The sequence below is a fragment of the Gambusia affinis genome, linkage group LG22 (genome assembly GCF_019740435.1).
Source record: "Gambusia affinis linkage group LG22, SWU_Gaff_1.0, whole genome shotgun sequence".
In the NCBI taxonomy this organism is placed as follows: domain Eukaryota; kingdom Metazoa; phylum Chordata; class Actinopteri; order Cyprinodontiformes; family Poeciliidae; genus Gambusia; species Gambusia affinis.
The window spans coordinates 442,902-461,030 of NC_057889.1; the positions used below are offsets into that span (position 1 = coordinate 442,902).

At 48.0% G+C, this 18,129-nt stretch overlaps 1 protein-coding gene across 4 annotated transcripts in view; it reads right to left on the minus strand.

Moving 5' to 3' along the window:
* col12a1b (collagen, type XII, alpha 1b) overlaps positions 1-18,129 on the minus strand; it is an 83,248-nt gene that overhangs the window by 25,997 nt on the left and 39,122 nt on the right. For 2 of the 4 annotated variants that reach the window (XM_044107004.1, XM_044107001.1), the window contains exons 17-36: positions 17,522-17,641; positions 15,593-15,757; positions 15,372-15,518; positions 15,112-15,260; positions 13,798-13,927; positions 12,975-13,120; positions 11,092-11,221; positions 8,476-8,612; positions 7,159-7,288; positions 6,379-6,518; positions 5,839-5,971; positions 5,737-5,754; positions 4,416-4,555; positions 3,717-3,846; positions 3,316-3,464; positions 2,744-2,873; positions 2,536-2,675; positions 2,333-2,462; positions 2,111-2,250; positions 819-948 (exon numbers count right to left, since the gene is read on the minus strand). In XM_044107004.1, the coding sequence (XP_043962939.1) occupies positions 819-948; positions 2,111-2,250; positions 2,333-2,462; positions 2,536-2,675; positions 2,744-2,873; positions 3,316-3,464; positions 3,717-3,846; positions 4,416-4,555; positions 5,737-5,754; positions 5,839-5,971; positions 6,379-6,518; positions 7,159-7,288; positions 8,476-8,612; positions 11,092-11,221; positions 12,975-13,120; positions 13,798-13,927; positions 15,112-15,260; positions 15,372-15,518; positions 15,593-15,757; positions 17,522-17,641 (2,634 nt within the window). The remainder of the gene's footprint in view (positions 1-818; positions 949-2,110; positions 2,251-2,332; positions 2,463-2,535; positions 2,676-2,743; positions 2,874-3,315; positions 3,465-3,716; positions 3,847-4,415; positions 4,556-5,736; positions 5,755-5,838; positions 5,972-6,378; positions 6,519-7,158; positions 7,289-8,475; positions 8,613-11,091; positions 11,222-12,974; positions 13,121-13,797; positions 13,928-15,111; positions 15,261-15,371; positions 15,519-15,592; positions 15,758-17,521; positions 17,642-18,129) is intronic. The other 2 variants (XM_044107002.1, XM_044107003.1) reach the window with 2 other exon arrangements.

Sequence of the window (18,129 nt, forward strand, 5' to 3'; positions counted from 1 at the left end):
TCTGGTCCCGCCCACTGAGTGACGTGATCAAGCAGAGGAAAGGTGGGTTTGTCTTCCGGCGGCTCCAGACGTCCTGATCCGTTGGTTCACCACGTCTGTGAACCGATCCACTACAGGAGGATCCGACGGTTTAAAGGAGGAACATGAATGTTTTAAAACGTAACAATTATACAGTTATAGCTGTATTCCATCGATTATTTTTATATTTATCTCCAGTTTTAGTAAATTAACGACAGCCATGTATTTATTGTAATTTGGCACAAACAGACATTTCATACAACAAATGCAGAAACTATGTTAACTCCAAATTTAAAGCTTTGAAATTGGGCCTCTGTCTCTTTAAGAAGCTCCTGCTCTTCTTGAAGCTCCGCCTCCAGGAAATCGTCCCAACATGGCTCCTCTATTAACCCTTTAAAGTTTTCACCAGCGTTGCTCTTAGCAGCAGCTCCTATAATGAGCTCAACTGTTTGCTAATTGCTCCTGGCTAGTCTGAAGGGGCTGGAAGGGGGAGGAGCTAAGTCTGGAAGGTGGGGCTAGGTTCCCCCAGGTGATTTAACACCTGAAAGGTTGCCATGCAGATTAAAGGATGTATCAAACATGAAAGAATCAGAGCAACACTGCAGGCAAAACCATGAAAACAATAGAAGTTAAAAAAATAGATTTTCGATGATACCGGCCCTTTAATGTTTGTTTCAATCTGCTTTTCACACGTTAACTTCCGACCAATTTATTGACTCATTGGGCTGCGGGAGCCAACCGACCAATCACGTCCCAGAACACGCCCCGGCCCCGCCCGCTCCGGGCCGGCCGGTACTCACTGGTCTTGCCGGTGTCGGTCAGGCTGGGCCCGTCTCCCTCGGCGTACACCGGCACCACGGTGACGGTGTAGCTGGTGTCGGGCAGCAGCTTCTGCAGGACGGTGGAGGTGGTGCTCTCAGACACTTGTTCCTGCCGGAGACACAGGAAGTGAGGTCAGGACAGGAAGTGAAAGGACAGGAAGTGAAGCCAGAACAGTCAGAGTTCTGTAGAACCAGCAGCGGGTCCTGCAGAGGAAGCTGAACGGATTGTAACGGCAGACAGGTTTGGATCTCCGCAGCGTCTGAGGAGTCAGATGTTTCTCCGTCGGATCGCCGGGATTTAAAAACAGTAAATCCAGAAACTGAAGAATCCCTCCGGACCAGCCGAGGTCGGAGTTTCCTGGCAGCGGCCGGCGCTGCTGTCTGGCAGCGGGGTGCAGGGATTATCCCGTCAGAGGCAGCGCTCCATAAATCCCTGCCCAGGCTTTGATCGGCTCTCCAGAGACGACGGTACGAAACCCCGACAGCCGCTAGCCGCCCTGCAGCAGGAGGCTCAACATGTCAGGCTGAAAAACGATCAGCAGGATTATTTTTCATCCCCAGAAAACTCCCCAAGTTACTGCGATGGGAGCAAAGCCGCTGAAACGCTCCGAGACGATTCCTCAGGCAGAAACATGAGCTAAAGAAAACATTTCACTAATCAAAGCCCAAAAAGTTTGAGACGTATTTTAACAGAGAGAACAGCTTTAAACAACCAGCTGCCGGAAAGTTGAGTGGAAGGAAAATGTAGTCATTTCAGAGCCGCGAGCAGTTACTGAGAACTTCTGCTCAGCTATTTCTTTATTGAATTACTTTTAATATTTTCTGGGAAACGTTGAGTTTTAATTCAACGTTAAGCCAGAATCCTGAACTTTAATAAAAATAAAACTCTTAATGAAATGAATATTTTATACTGAAGTTTCTGAACTCAACGAGGGAAAGAAAAACCTTTGATCACATCAGGACATGACCTCTGACCTCCAGAAGCTTCCAGCTGCAGAGATATTTGGAGCTGAAGTTCATTTCACCGTTTCTGTGTCCGGTGACTTGGGCAGGAGTCGGCTAGTAACTAGTTACTTTAGTTACTAGTTAGTTACTTCAGTACCTGTTTTGAAAAGATGCAGTCAGGAGGATTTTTACTTTGCTGAACTTTTACTTGAGTAATTTTGAAGTATTTCTGCTCTCAGGTGGGAACTGTGTTTCTGTTCTCGCTGGATTTTTGTCCCTCCAGGTTCTGATCTGGTATTTTCGGGTCGGTAGTTTGATGTCCTCACCACGATTTCCAGGCCGCCGTTCGCCGGGACATAGATGACCTTGTAGCCCTGGACGTTGCCGTCGGCGGCGTCCCAGTTGACGGTGAGCGTGGTGATGGTGGGGTCGCTGACCCTCATGCCGCTGACGCCGCTCAGAGGCACTGTGGGTAGAAACACGCCGACATGTGGGGTCAGAGGTCGAGTGTGAGGGAGGGCGAGCCCAAACGTTCTGCGGCAGCGTACACGTCTTCCCGTCCTCAGACTGCCGCCGGCCTTCGCGCGCCGGGTACACCGGCACCACGGACACGGTGTACTGCGTGTCGGGCTGCAGGTTCCTCAGGACGACGGCCGTTGTTCCTGTGGGAACTTGTTCCTGTAACGGACGGAGAGGGTCAGAACGCCACCTGGTCAGTCGGTCCGACGGCGGCCCGGTCGCCGGTTCTCACCATTTCCTCTCGGCCGCCGGCGGTGGGAACGTAGAAGACCTTGTAGAGTCGCACGGCGCCGTCGGCGGGGTCCCAGCGGACGTTCAGGGAGGTCATGGTGGGGTCGGTCACCATCAGGTTCTTCACGCCGCCTAACGCTCCTGAAGCAGACAGACCGCCGCTGAGCCGACGGAGTTTTTCTCTGAGTCATGCCGGGTTTGGGACTTACTGGTTTTCCCGTTTTCAGACATCCTCTTCCCGTCTCCCTCAGCGTAAACCGGAACCAGCGTGACGGAGTACAGCGTGTCAGGCTGCAGGCCGCGCAGGATGGTGGCCGTGGTTCCCGCCGACACCGTTTCCTGTTTGCAGCAACAAGCCACACTAATCAGCTGCTCGGAGACAGCCTCAGCGTCAGACCGACGTGACCTGCAGCTTTCTCAGAATATAATCTGCTGTTTCACATTATGAACTGCTCTGGCCCAGATTATGTTTTCATTTAGCTGCAGCGGCTATCGCTAAATGAAAAGTTAGCTCTGCTGTTAGCATATTAGCACTGAAAACAGAGCTGAAGACACCTGAAGAGATGGTGTAGCTAAAGTTCCTCTGCTCCACAGGTAACCAGGGTGTTTCCATAGCAACCACTGACTCACCATTTCCCCGCTTCACCCCACAGCTTCTTTCGACACATTAAAGACTGAAACTCTGCCAGGTTTCCAGATCAGAATAAAAGCTCAGCTCAGCCTGACCCAGCAGCAGAACTTTAACTAGGCCAGTGAAGCGCTGAGGAAAGCAGGTTCCTACCAGTCCTACCATGCTCTCCGCTCCTCCGGCCGCCGGAGCGTAAATCACTTTGTACTCGCTGACCCGGCCCTCCGCCGGCTCCCAGCGCACGTTCAGCGTGGTCATGGTGGGGTTGAGCACCTGCAGGTTCCTCACGCCGCCTAGGGGCTCTGCAACGGCAAACACAGCTTTAATCTGGGATTATTCACTGAAACACAGCTTTAATCTGGGATTATTTACTGAAACACATCTTTAATCTGGGATTATTTACTGAAACACAGCTTTAATCTGGGATTATTCACTGAAACACAGCTTTAATCTGGAAATATTCAATTGAAAGCAGCTTTAATCTGTTAGTTTTCTCTATGATTTACTGGATTAACAATTCATTCCAGTGGCTCCCAGTCGCTGCGGACACTTACTGGTTTTCCCCTCTCCGTTGATGTCCCTGCTGGCGCCTGATGGGTAGACGGCTGCCACGGTAACGGAGTACGGCGTGTCGGGCTGCAGCTGCTGCAGGACAACGTTGGTCTTCTTCCCACCAACCTGAAGCTGCTCACAGGAAACACAGAGTCAGAGTTTGGACGACGGCGTGTCAACCTGTTCACACCAGTCGGTGTGAGGTAAACACAGGAGGAGTCATGCTGCGGGACCTTCAACTCCTAAAGGATTCCAGTCTGAAGGCTGCAGCTTGGTCCAAACTGGACAGGACGGCTGAAACAGAAGAACTAATGGCCTAGTCAAAGTCCAGATCCTTCAGAAATGCTGTCTGATATCTGGGATAGAAGGTTCTGCCGGGCTTCTCCTGGTTCTGAGGTCCATCATTCCACCGCCCCGACCTGCTGCCCGAAGTCACAACATCTCAAAGATTCAAATTCCCAGCATTCCTGTCTACAGTCCGCAGACAGAGGCGGATCCGGTCCGTATATTCTTGTATTATGACGTTTCTCTGGCTGTTAAGCAGTTTGATTGGAAATCACTAAACAAGTTCAGTCCATTGACCGTTCTCGCATAATTCCCTCTGTTTTTTGTAAAGTTATGACTTCATTCTGTTATCAAACTTTTTGAAGTGATCTCTGATCATCATTATGAATCCCTCCAGGATCCGGGCCGGGTCTTACCGTCTGAGGCTCGCCGCCGGCGACCGGCAGGTACGTGACCTTGTAGTTCTTGACGGGACCGGGAGCGGCGTCCCACTTCACGGTCAGCGAGGAGACGGTGGCGTTGAACACCCTCAGGTTCCGCGGCGGCTCGGGTCGCACTGGAGGCACAGAGAGGACGCAGTGAGGGGGGCGGGGCTGAAGGTGGTGATGATGATGATGATGAAGGTTCCTCTGCAGCAGGTCATGGGGCTGCAAAGGTCAGGATTAGGATGAAAGCAGCAGGATGAAGATGATGATGATGATGAGTGAAGCTGGAGCAGAACTGGACTTCAGAACCCTGACTGTTCAACCCAAACCCAACGGTTCTGGTTGGTCCAGAACCAATAATTTGACCCGGCTTCACAAGCAGCACCATGAAGACCGAGGAGGCTATCCAAGGCTAATGCTAATCTATCAGAGTTTAACGCTAGGCTAACCAGGGCTAACACTGGGCTAACCAAGGCTATCGCTAGGCTAACAAAGGTAAACACTAACCTATCAAAGTCTAATGCTAAGCTAAACAAGGCTAATGCTAAACAACCAAAGGCTAATGCTAGGCTAACCAGCAACAATGCTAACCTATTCAGGATAACAATAGGCTTATGAAGGAAAACAATAGCCTTACTAAGGATAACGCTAAGCTATCATAGGCTATTTTTAGATTGCTGTGCTAATGTACACATTAGCACATAGTAGGGGAAGAAGACCATCTGAGGCATGCTAGTCACTAGCTTCTACAAAGTTAACGCTAGTGAGTTGTCTTCTGATTGGCTAGCGTCGGATGTTCAGTTAGCGGTGGCAGTGTATTGTTGATCAGATCAGTAGCTAGCTTTGGAATGAATATAGCATCTATACTATACACCGCAACATTATGAACTTTGACCCTAATAACACAGATGAAAATCCAGGATCAGGATAAGCCTAAGGCAGCAGCAGGGATTGCCATGGCGATGAAGTTAGACTGAGCTCCATCGCTGCAGCAGGATGGCTGAACAACATGCGACAACATGGATCCAAACGATGGTGAGGTTATGGAGACACACACAGCTGATGATGATGATCCTGACTCTGCGTTCACACCACAGCCAGAGGCAGGCTCCACCGGGCTCCACCTGGTTTACTGCAGCTAAACTAACCCTGAAAGGAAGCTAAGCTAACCCATAGCTAAAGGAGACACTGCTGGTGGTGTGAACGCACAGCGAAGCTCTGAAACACAAACATGCTGAGACACAAACGCTGCTGCGCGTCGCCTCAAAGCGTGAACAAACTCTGAGAAGGTCGTGACCTCTCAGTGACCTACCATCTGGAGCCTTCAGCACTAGAAAGAGACGCCAAGAGGAAGAGCATTATTCCAGGTCTGCCCAGAGCAGAAGGTTCTGCTGGGGGGGGCGGGATCACTTACAGGTCCGCTCGGTTCCGATCAGGTCCTCGCTCTCCGACTCGTCGGGATAGATGGCCGTGACGGTCACCGTGTAGTCCGTGTCCGGGTCCAGGTTCTCCAGAACGTACGAGATCTCATCGCTGTTCAGGATTTCCTGTTGAAGACGGAACCAAGAAACATTCCAAAACTTAGCATCTCTGCTAACTTTGAAACTGTGTAGTGCACTTAGCTTCCCCAGAAAAATTCTGAAGTGCTAAATTACTTTGTTAACTTGGCATCTGGCATTCATTATGTTCAGTTAAATACTATATTGGCATAGCGACCTAGCGCTAGCTTCTGCTAAATACCATTTTAGTGTAGGGCTTTAGCATTAGCAGAGGTAATGCTTCTTTATGGTTGGTGGTGCTGCTGGTGTGAGGTCATTACTTCCCAGTGAAACAGCCACACAGCATAATGCTGCCACCACCATACTTCTAACAGCAGGTAAAGAGTCTAACTAGAGAGTTTCTCAAGGATAAAACACTGAGCAGATATATTTCAGCACGTTTGATGACAGCTTACGTTCTTGAAGTCGTTCTCGCCCTTCCTGGTCCATGAGATCCGGTAGAGCGCCACATCTGGAGCGCCGTGTTCCCAGGTGGCTCTGAAGGAGTTCTGGGTCACCTCTGAGAACTGCAGGTTCTTGGGAGCTGGGACAACGTCTGTTAAAGGAGACAGGACGCAGATCTGACCACAGGTTGGAGTGAAACAGCCTGGGGTTCGCAGTGTGAGTTTCAGCTGGTACCAGCAGAACCTGGAGTCTGGGTTAGGTCGAGAAAAAGCCTGAAAACTGGAGCAGGAATCAGATTTTACTCCAACATTCCTGCAGAGTCCAGAGGAAAGAACCGGAGCGACCTCCAAGCCATGAATCTACAAACATCTGGCTGAGCAGGAAGACAGTTGAGGCTGCTGGGACTCAATCAGAACCTCAGTGGTTCTGGTTCAGAAGACTAAACCTCTCAAGACCAAAGTTCTGCTTAAAAACCCGGAAAGCTTCCAGAAATGACACCAACTGCTCAGAACGTCCTGTCTGCAAACTGGAACAGAACCAGCAGAGGTAATAAAACTGAGGTTTGTCCTGGTGACCCAACAGCACCAGGTCCGGTCCTGTGGCCCAACAGAACCGTGATTACTCCATGAGTCTGATCTGATATTCACCCTAAAAACCTGCAGCTTCACGATGAAATGTAGAACTGGGCCAGAAAAGGTCGGGACATCTCAGAACCTGAACCATAAAACTGTCAAACTGAGTTACTAACTGCAGCTGGAAGTGATCAGAGCCTGAATGAGCCGGGTCCGGACCTGTGATGGCGGTTCCGAGCATGGGGGCGGCGGGTCCCTCGTCGTACACGGGGGTGACGGCGACGTCGTACTCCGTCTGGGAGATCAGGCTGGTCAGCTGCAGCGTGGTGATGTCACCGTTCACCTCCACCTGCAGGCGACAGTTACCGGTCAGAACCGGGTCCAGAAAGCTGCAGCACTACTTCGAGATCTGGATCTGCAAAACCTCAAGAGATTTAATCAGAACCGAGACCCAGAAGAATCTGGAGGTGAAACTGTTTTTATCTGAGCAGGAAGCCAAGATGAACCGCCACGTTTCCTGTCACGATGTTTCATACGAGTCAAATTGACTTGGAGCGCTCCAAGTCGCTCGGCTGATACAAATAAAAATGTCTAGTCTGAAGGACAGGCTACTTCCTGAAATCTAATACTTACCTCCTGCAACCCAAGATAACTTCCTGTTAGTTAAAGAGTACTTCCTGTTAGTTAAAGAGTGCTTCCTGTTAGTTAAAGAGTGCTTCCTGTTAGTTAAAGAGTACTTCCTGTTAGTTAAAGAGTACTTCCTGTTAGCTAAAGAGTGCTTCCTGTTAGGTAAAGAGTACTTCCTGTTAGCTAAAGAGTACATCCTGTTACTTAAAGAGTACATCCTGTTACTTAAAGAGTACTTCCTGTTAGTTAAAAAGTGCTTCCTGTTAGCTAAAGAGTACTTCCTGTTAGTTAAAGAGTACTTCCTGTTAGTTAAAAAGTGCTTCCTGTTAGCTAAAGAGTACTTCCTGTTAGTTAAAGAGTACTTCCTGTTACTTAAAGAGTACATCCTTTTACTTAAAGAGTACTTCCTGTTAGCTAAAGAGTGCTTCCTGTCAGCTAAAGAGTGCTTCCTGTTAGCTAAAGAGTGCTTCCTGTCAGCTAAAGAGTACATCCTGTTACTTAAAGAGTACTTCCTGTTAGTTAAAAAGTGCTTCCTGTTAGCTAAAGAGTACTTCCTGTTAGTTAAAGAGTACTTCCTGTTAGCTAAAGAGTACATCCTGTTACTTAAAGAGTACTTCCTGTTACTTAAAGAGTACATCCTTTTACTTAAAGAGTACTACCTGTTAGCTAAAGAGTGCTTCCTGTCAGCTAAAGAGTGCTTCCTGTTAGCTAAAGAGTGCTTCCTGTCAGCTAAAGAGTACTTCCTGTTAGTTAAAGAGTACTTCCTGTTAGCTAAAGAGTACTTCCTGTTAGTTAAAGAGTACTTCCTGTCAGCTAAAGAGTACTTCCTGTTAGCTAAAGAGTACTACCTGTTAGGTAAAGAGTACTTCCTGTTAGGTAAAGGGTACTTCCTGTAACTTCCTTGTTTACCTCCTTCAGCTCTCCCTCCTCAGGTTTGTAGGCGATCATGTATCTGCGGACGGCTCCAGGAGCCGCGTCCCAGTTCAGCATCATGCTGCTGTGGGTGACGCCGCTGATCCTCAGCTCTCCAGCAGGGGGCAGGGGTACTGAGGGAGGACAGAGACCTGTTAGAACCAGAACCAGGAACCGACCACCAGGTCAGTCCGGATCACTGGATCCAGTCAGACTGCTGAGCTTCTCAGGCAGAAAACTGGGAGCTTCCTCTGGTCCAACAAAGGTTAAAGGTCACACTCAATTTTATTTTTGGTAATTTAGCCAGTCATAAGAAGAAAGAGAGAAGTTTATTATTCAAATTTACATTTTCACCTTGGGATTCACTCATTTAAAAATGTCACAGCTTCAAGCTAAATATTTAATTAAACTAAATATCTAAGGGCTAAATATTTATTCTGAAGCAAAAAATGTTTTCAAGCTAATTAGTTAGCTAGCTAAATATTTTATTTTGAGATAATAACTTATCTAAATATTTATTTAGCAGGCTAAATATTTAGTTTAAACTAGTGATGGTCCGATCAGGTTCTTTGCTGCCGGTTCCGATACCGATCTCCGATCTCTGCTGATCACCTGGATGATCACCTGTTAATTTTTCACTTTAGGTATAAATGATTCTGTTATCTGGCAATAAAGTGACCGAATGTAGAGCTGTTAGACATATTTTACCACCAGTGTTGGCATAGTTACTTTGAAAAAGTAACTTTAATCGGACTACTGATTACTCCTTGAAAAAGTAACTTAGTTATATTACTGACTACTTGATTTGGAAAGTAACTAAGTTACACTAAAAGTAACTTTTTAGTTACTTTCAGCAGCTGCTAACAACAACACTCCACCTCCTGTGAAAATCACATTGATCTTTGCCAATATTTAATTGTCAGCTATTTTATAATGGTAACATCAACAATGTGTCTCCACTGATAAGGTTGAACTGAAGAGGAGATTGTACAAAAAAACAGTACAAAAAAATAAAAAACGTGAATAATTTGTGTGGTCCTCTGTTGTCTGGAAAACTCTAAGAAGGATTTTAAAGCCCCCCCTCCCCCCCAGCCTCCAGATTCTGTGTTACGGCCCTGCATTTGGTGTCGCAGCGCACAGAGCTCCTCCTGCAGCTCCACAACTCAGATGGCTGCACAGATTTGTGACACTTATCGTAATATTAATAAATAGAATGGCGTTAACTTGCCATTATAATTATTGGCAACTACGGACACGTTCATTCGTGGCTGTTTTCACGTTTATTGCGCTGTTCATATTGGTCTCGATGTTTGCAGTTTTCTGGAGCGCAACGCGAAGCTCGACATCATTCAGAGGTAATAAATTAACTTGACATTAACAAAAACACAGCGGGACGGATCATCTGAGAAATGATGGACAGGAGAGACTGACTAAAACTACCTTAATGACGGACAAATTCTGGGATTTATTATGAGTCTCTGTTTATTCCCAACCCCAAATGAGTAACTTCACGTTCAAAAACGAGCCCAAAAAGGCGCAACCAGCAACTCATTAAATCTGCAAGCGACTTTTCAAAAATGAAGCCCAAAGCCGCTTATAATAATCGGACTTGGCGACAGAAACTCAAAATAGTTCCAGTTTTTCCACCAACAAAATGCGCATCTCCCTCCATTGTTTACATTTCTGTCACATAGAGACGTCGGTCACTCGACAAGACGCGTAGAGGAAATACGATTAAATAACAAAAGAAGATAGTAACGCAGTAACGCAAAAATGATTTTGATAAGTAACTGTAGTCTGACTACTGGATTTGAAACAGCAACACGTTAGATTACTCGTTACTGAAAAAAGTGGTCCGACGTCAGTAACGTTACTGACATCACTGTTTACCACATATCTAAATCCAGTTTCAGTTCCTGCTGCAGCTCTCAGCAGCTGCTCGCTGTCAGAGTTCACTGTCTGGAGGTTCAGCGGCTCCGTCTGTGAAATATCTCCACCAGTAGCACCGGTCCAACAGAACCGGCGTCTCGCTCCGCAGCTCCAAGACTTGAATTATTGTTGGGTTGTTTGTTCAGCTTTCTGACCGTGTTGGTACCAGCGCTGCTCTACCTGCTGTCTGGACCCGGATGTCTTTAGTTCCTGCCTTGAGCCTCCATGCAGCCAAATCCATCAAGTGTTTGTTTTTTAAATGTCCTATTAGATTCATTGTGACGTGCTTCACCATCGAGGTCATTTCCTGTTGCAACACACAAACGTCTCCGTTCACTGTGAGCGTTAAAGCTCCTCAGTTCAGAGTTTGATGCTGCACAGCCAGAAGGAAGCAGGAGAGCAGCTGCAGGCTGAGAAGAGATACAGGTGATCGGCAACTAGAGACACTGATCGATCACCGATCAGACGCTTTTTCACAGAGATCGGCCGATTATAATCGGTGGCAGATCGATCGGCACATATATAGTTAAATGTTTAGTTCTGTCTGTCAGACTCAGGCTGTTGCTGCTAGTTGTTAAATGGCTGATCTGTGTGGAGCCACTGGAGGTTTTGGCTCTGAGCATATTTTCCCCAGAGGCGGCCATGTTGCTAGCGACCTGATGGTACCGGAGCCGGGTTACGTACAGGTGACCCCGCGGCCCTCCAGGGCCTCGCTGGTGGCCTCGCCGTGCAGAGCCATGAGTGTGACGGCGTACTGCGTGTTGGGGATGAGCTGCAGCAGCTGGGTGTTGGTCACGCCTCCAGCAACACGAACCTGCAGAGACAAACGGACCGAAGTGAAACCTGGAGGTACTGAGCATGCTCAGACTGCTGCACATCACCGACTGACGCAGAACCTGGACTCACTTTCTAAGATTCAGCTTAATGTGGCTTCTGAACGGGATAAAGATGAACCAGAACTGAACTCATTGTTAAATATTTTAATTGTTTCTAAACACATTCTTTCATTTGTGTTACTGTGGCTGTAATCAGTGATGCAGAAGATCTGCCGCGATTAAACAAACGATGAAATGAAACGGAAACATCGTCCAGATCCAGAAAGAATCCAACGGAACCATGAAGGAAAAGCTCAGACAAAATGCAGAAGATCAGACCTGAAAATCCTCCAGGCTCAGGAAGTCCAGGCAGGTTTCTAGATCTCAGGATTCTAGATATTAAGTTTCTAGATCTCCAGATTCAGTGGATCCATGTTGTTGTTCGTTTGGGATCTAACGAATGAAACGCCGATGTCTGATCAAAGTCAGAGAAACCTCAGCGGCTTCAGTCGTGAAGGTCATCCAGAAGGTCAAGGTCAGCTTGAGCCACTCAGGCAGCAGCAAAGGAGCGACAGGAAGAATCAGGACATGGCTGCAGCGTAACGCTCAGAGGTTCTGACCCGGCCTGTCAGAACATGAGCTCACCCCTCCGTCTCTTTAAATGGCTGGTTCTGCAGCTGCACCTCCATCTGGAAGCTGAAACCCGACCCGCTGAGCGGCGCTGGGCCGACCCGGTCCAGATGTGAACCGGGGAGATGTGCGTAATTCTGAGTCCGGGTCGGCGCCAGAATCGCCTTGTGTCTCTGACGGACCCAAGAAGAAAACTACAGAACCAGGTTCTGCAGGACATCAGAGACGTCAGCTGGACCACACACAGAGACACACACACACACAGAAACACACAGAGACACACACACACACAGAAACACACACATACACACACACACACACACATACACACACACACACACACACACACACACAGAAACACACAGAAACACACAGAGACACACAGAGACACACAGAGACACACACACGCACACACACACAGAAACACACAGAGACACACAGAAACACACAGAGACACACACACACACATACACACACACACAGAGACACACAAATACACACACACACCCCGACTGAGGCTTTGAATCATCTTGAGATGTTTCATGAAAACTCATTTGACGTTTTAATTTCTAAACTGAAATTTCCCGGGTGGATCTGAGGCTCTCCACTCGGAGCGCCGCAGTCTGGGGGCGGAACACTTTGGTACAGATGGAAATATTTGTTCTGTTCTCTTGTTTCTGTTTCCATCAGGACCCAATACCTGAAAAATACCTGAATCGAATTCAGACATTTCCGAGCGATGATTCCTCTTAAAGGGCCGGTATCATGTATTTCCATTTTGTAGCACAAACAGACAACAGCTGGAGAGTTTCACATATGACATCACCCGAGTCTGTAGAGTTGGTTCAACTGGGACCAAAGAGGCAACATTAGCAATGTGGCACCAAGAAGCTCTGAAGACACTGAGCGCAACTGGATTTACCCAGAATGCCCTGCGCTGTAGTCCACTTCCTGCTTTTGGAGCGGTCTCCGGTCCGCCTGGTGTTCACATTCAAACTGAACCCAGACTGAAGTTTGGAGGACTAGAGGTCAGAGGTCAGTTAGCGTTCACACCTCACCAACCGGACCAGAGTCGCGTCAAAACGGGTTAAATGGGGTTAAATGGGATTGAAGCGTCCTCACCTCCTGCTCCTCCTGAGGCTCCGAGGCGTTGATGGAGCGATACAGCAGCAGGTAGCCACTCGCTCCGGCCGCCGCCTCCCAGCTCACCCTCATGCTGCTGGACGTCTCGTCGTAAACCTTCAGGTTGCTAGCAGGAGGCAGCGGCACTGGGGACAGAACCAGTCAGAACCAGTTAGTACCAGACAGAACCAGTTAGTACCAGACAGAACCAGTTAGTACCAGACAGAACCAGTCAGAACCAGTCAGAACCAGACAGAACCAATCAGAACCAGTCAGAACCAGTCAGAACCAGACAGAACCAGTCAGAACCAGACAGAACCAGTCAGAACCAGTCAGAACCAGTTAGTATCAGTCAGAACCAGTTAGTACCATACAGAACCAATCAGAACCAGTTAGTACCATACAGAACCAATCAGAACCAGTTAGTATCAGTCAGAACCAGTTAGTACCATACAGAACCAATCAGAACCAGTTAGTACCATACAGAACCAATCAGAACCAGTTAGTACCAGGGAGAACCAGTCAGAACCAGTTAGTATCAGACAGAACCAGTCAGAAGAATAAAGTATTCACATCCTTTAAACTTGGTTCTGGTCCAAACAAACTCCAGTGAACAAATCTGAAAAGTGTGGCGTGCTCTTGTGTTTAGCGTGCAGCAGTGATTACTGACCAGAGTCCAGCCGGGTCAGAGTTCACCGGGTCGTCTGAGCCGACTCGGCCCATAACAGCAGCAGGAAAAGCGCTAGCTATTAGCCATGAAGCTAACTTCCTGTGTGAGCGGCTGCTGATTGGAGGAAGAGCAGGAAGCGGGGTGAACACTCACAGGTGGTCTCGGTTCCCTTCAGAGGCTCGCTGCTGACGCCCTCCAGCACGGCAAACACGTTCACCACGTACTGGGTCAGCGGCGTCAGGTTCTCCAGAACCGTGGTGGTCACCTCGCCGTCCACCAGAACCTGGAACGGAGCGACGCTTCACTTCAACCTCCAGCATGACGGCACAGTGCAATCAGAATAAAGATGCTTTAAAGATAAAAACCCTCTAGTATATTCAGGACTATTGCCACATTAAGGATTGATTCTGGCCGTATCGGGTCTTTATCCAGGATTATTAGAGTTTTATGTGGCATTAGAACAACTTGGCTGTGATATCATGACTTTCTGCTATCAGACGTCCTGCTGACGCTCCACATGTTTCTCTGTCAGCTGATGATTCAAACACGCGGGACTCCAACATGTCGCTGGGACGATCCGTCCGGCTGGGTGGAGGAAGTGACTTCATTCCTGCTGCTGACAAACAGCCAACAGCCGGCGGTGTTTGTAATGAAGCTGATTAGAGACTAAAGGAAAAGAATCAGCTGTTACTCATCTGTGAGTGTCAGGAATCCTGCTTTTACAGCCGTTACATCATTTACCGCCTTAATGACAAGATCTACTCAGAATTCCTGCTGGAAAGCATTTTGCCCGAAAGTGAAGAGGTTTAATTATTCCTGAGCTCTGAGCGATGAGGCCGCTCGTTAAATCTCACACAGCCAGACGGGTCTTTGTTCTTTAATAAGCTCATCTTCTCTACCAGAACCGGCTGACCAGAACCGGCTGACCAGAACCGGCTGAGAGAGCCCCTGGGCGACTGTGGCTCTTTGGTAGAGTAGTAGTCTTGCAATCGGAAGGTTGTAGGTTTGATTCCAGCTTCCTCCTGCCACATGTCGATGTGCCTCTGGGCAAGGCACTTAACCCCAGATTGCGTATCGGTGTGTGAATGTGTGTTTGTGACTGTAGAGTAAAGAGCTTTGAGTCAAAACCACTGGAAAAGTTCTATATCAGTTCATTTAAATTAGGACGTTTTCAGTAATATGAAGGAAAACTCGACTTCAACCAAGTTTCCAGTAATTTATTTATTTTATTTGTTATTTTAGTTTGGTTTCCAGATATTTGCGCTGACAGTGACGTAAACTCCCGGTTTGGTGTTCTTCAGTAGAGCGGATTTAGAAAAACTTTAAACCTGATGATAAGAACCGATAACAATACTTACAATAAATGTGATAAATATTCGCCGCCCCAGCAGGTTCACTGGTCCTGTGGTTTAAGACCCGGTTTACACCACAGAACTGGACCCAGAACCGGGTCGGGCTGCGGCTCACCTCCAGGGTGGGGCCTCCGGCGGCCATCCTGTAGGTGACCCTGAACTGCTCGACGGGGACCTCTGGTGGCGTCCAGGAGGCTTTGAAGGAATAGTGCGTGACATCAGAGGTCACCAGGTTAGTGGGCGGGCCCAGCTCTGGACCAGAATCTGGAGGCGGAGTGAGACAGAGTGAGACAGAGTGAGACAGAGTGAGACAGAGTGAGGCGGAGTGAGCCGTACGCCTTCAGGGGGAACCTTCGTTCCACGGCCCCGCCCTACCTGGGCCCTTGACGCTGTTGCACAGGTTGCTGGACAGGTCGTCCACGATGTCCAGCAGGAAGCGGAAGTCGGCCACGTTGTACATGTGGATCTCGTCCGGGTCGGAGGCGATGGAGCGCAGCTCGTTCTCGTCGGCGTTCTTCACGCCTGCGGGGAACACAATGAGAGAACCGCCCCGCCCGACCGCAGGCAGCGGCCGGAGAGCGGGCGGCGGCGCTCACCGACGGCGTACAGCTCGATGCCGCTGTCCCTCAGACTCTGGGAGTTCACGATGATCTCATCCTGCGACTTCCCGTCGGTGATCAGAACGCCGATCTTCCGGGCGTCGGGACGCATCCCCACCGACGGCTGGAAGTTGGTCTGCAGGATGTAGCGGAGAGCCATTCCTGTGCGAGGAGCAGAGGTCCAAAGAATGACCCGGGACTGACAGGAAAACTGCGTCTACGCTGACCTACAGGTCATTATGCTCAACCAATGAGAATGCAGCATTTATCAAACAAGGAAGTTCATAAAGCAGAAAACTCAACTTAACATGAAACTTCCTTCCCACAGATTTGGGTTTTCCATCTTAACCTCCTGATGCTAAACTCGTTGCCATGGTAACTGATGGCGCCAATGTGGCAAAAAAATATCAGATTAGATTAAAATTGGGATTTCCACCTGCCACAGACTGGAGACCAGTCCAGCTGACCAGTCCAGCTGACCAGTCCAGCTGACCAGTCCAGCTGACCAGTCCAGCTGACCAGTCCAGCTGACCTTGCCTCTCGCCCAAAATGTCTTGCTGGAGAAAGACACCAGCAACCCAACGCTACACCAACACGATCCTTAACAGGAGCTAACGCTAAAGCACTGACCATAAACTTTAGCTCTACTAACTGAAACTTTATTTTTTATTTAAACTAATTATCAAAACTATTAAATGAAAATATTGTGATAGTTTTGAGTTCAAGTCGTCGGGATCTAAGCAGAAATATTATATTTTTATGGTATTATATGGTGAGCACTTTTATTTTGAAGGTTTGAAGGAAGCTGTCTCAGGGGATTCACTATCTTGATCTGGCTGTCAAACTGCAGCAGACTGGAAAGATTATTTTAAGAGGTGTTGAGCAGAACCGGCAGTGCCGGTCCAAAAAGGGAGCAGGTTGAGCAGACGAACCAGAACATCAGAACACCGACAATCCGGGTCATAATTAACTCACTCAGAGCAAATCAATCATCGCCATAAAAACATCCTGCGCTGCGATGAAACCAACATGTGGCAACATTTAAACCCTGGTTCTGCTTGGAGCCAGAACTTCCTCTGCTTCACTTTCTCTGGTTCAGAACCAGAACCAGAGAAAGAACCGGGTCAGGGAGGAGGCGCTGCAGGGCTGATAAAATCTGGGTTTAATGGGGCGCTCGTGAAAAACGCTTCATCCACTGTTCAATGCCAACACTAAAACTCTAATCTCAGAAATCTGAAATTTAAGACAAAATTCTTCAGGAATTGGGTTTTAAATATAAAATTCTCTTCTGAAATATAAAATAAAATTGTTAAAAAGTAAAGTAAAATTTTTAACACGGGGTGTGCTGTGGTGGCGTAGGGAACAGCGCGACCCCCGTTTAGAGGCCTTCAGTCCTCGATGCGGCCGTCGAGGGTTCGATTCCCGGTGACGTTTGCCGCATGTCTCCCCCCCTCTCTCCCCCCTTCCTGTCAGCCTGCTGTCATATAAAGAACACTAGAGCCACAAAACGCCCCCTGGTGGGAGAAAATAAATAAATGTTAACATTAGTGGCAAAATTCTGATTAATGTTGAATCCTAACCTTTAAATCAGAATTTTGAGATTAAAGTTATATTTTGAATTTAAAGTACAAACTGCCCTGCACTTTAAGATTAAAGTCAAAACTTTAACTTTAACCTAAAAATTCTCACATTATGAGGTTTTCTAAAACTGTTTTCAGAAATACTAATCCTCTTCAATAAATCCTGTTCCCTCCTCCAGGTGTTCCCTCCTCCAGGTGTTCCCTCCTCCAGGTGTTCCCTCCCCAGGTGTTCCCTCCTCCAGGTGTTCCCTCCCCAGGTGTTCCCTCCTCCAGGTGTTCCCTCCCCAGGTGTTCCCTCCTCCAGGTGTTCCCTCCCCAGGTGTTCCCTCCCCAGGTGTTCCCTCACCTGTCATAGTGTTCCCTCCTTTGTACGGCAGCTCGTTGACGGCCTTCAGCAGTGACTCTCGGGTCGGGTGTGTGTTCAGGTGCCATTCGGTTCTCGGGTCGCCGCTGTACTGGGCCAGAGCTGGAGGAAAAACAGAACCATCAGTTAACGACACCCTGACCCTTGACCCCTGACCGTTTCTGTACAGACGACTTTCTGCTCTTTTCATTGCTGTTAATCTGTAAAGCTGCTGAAATGTTGAAGCTTCAGCAGCTGCACTTCATTTCCTCTGGATCAATAAAGTTTCTTTAGCTGATCGAACATCCTGATGATTGGTCGTCTGCTGACCGAACTGCAGGAACTCTGGGATTATACTGGGGTTATACTGGGATTATACTGGGGTTATACTGGGATTATACTGGGGTTATACTGGGATTATACTGGGGTTGTACTGGGATTATACTGGGATTATACTGGGATTATACTGGGGTTGTACTGGGATTATACTGGGATTATACTGGGGTTGTACTGGGATTATACTGGGGTTATACTGGGGTTGTACTGGGATTATACTGGGGTTATACTGGGGTTGTACTGGGATTATACTGGGGTTATACTGGGATTATACT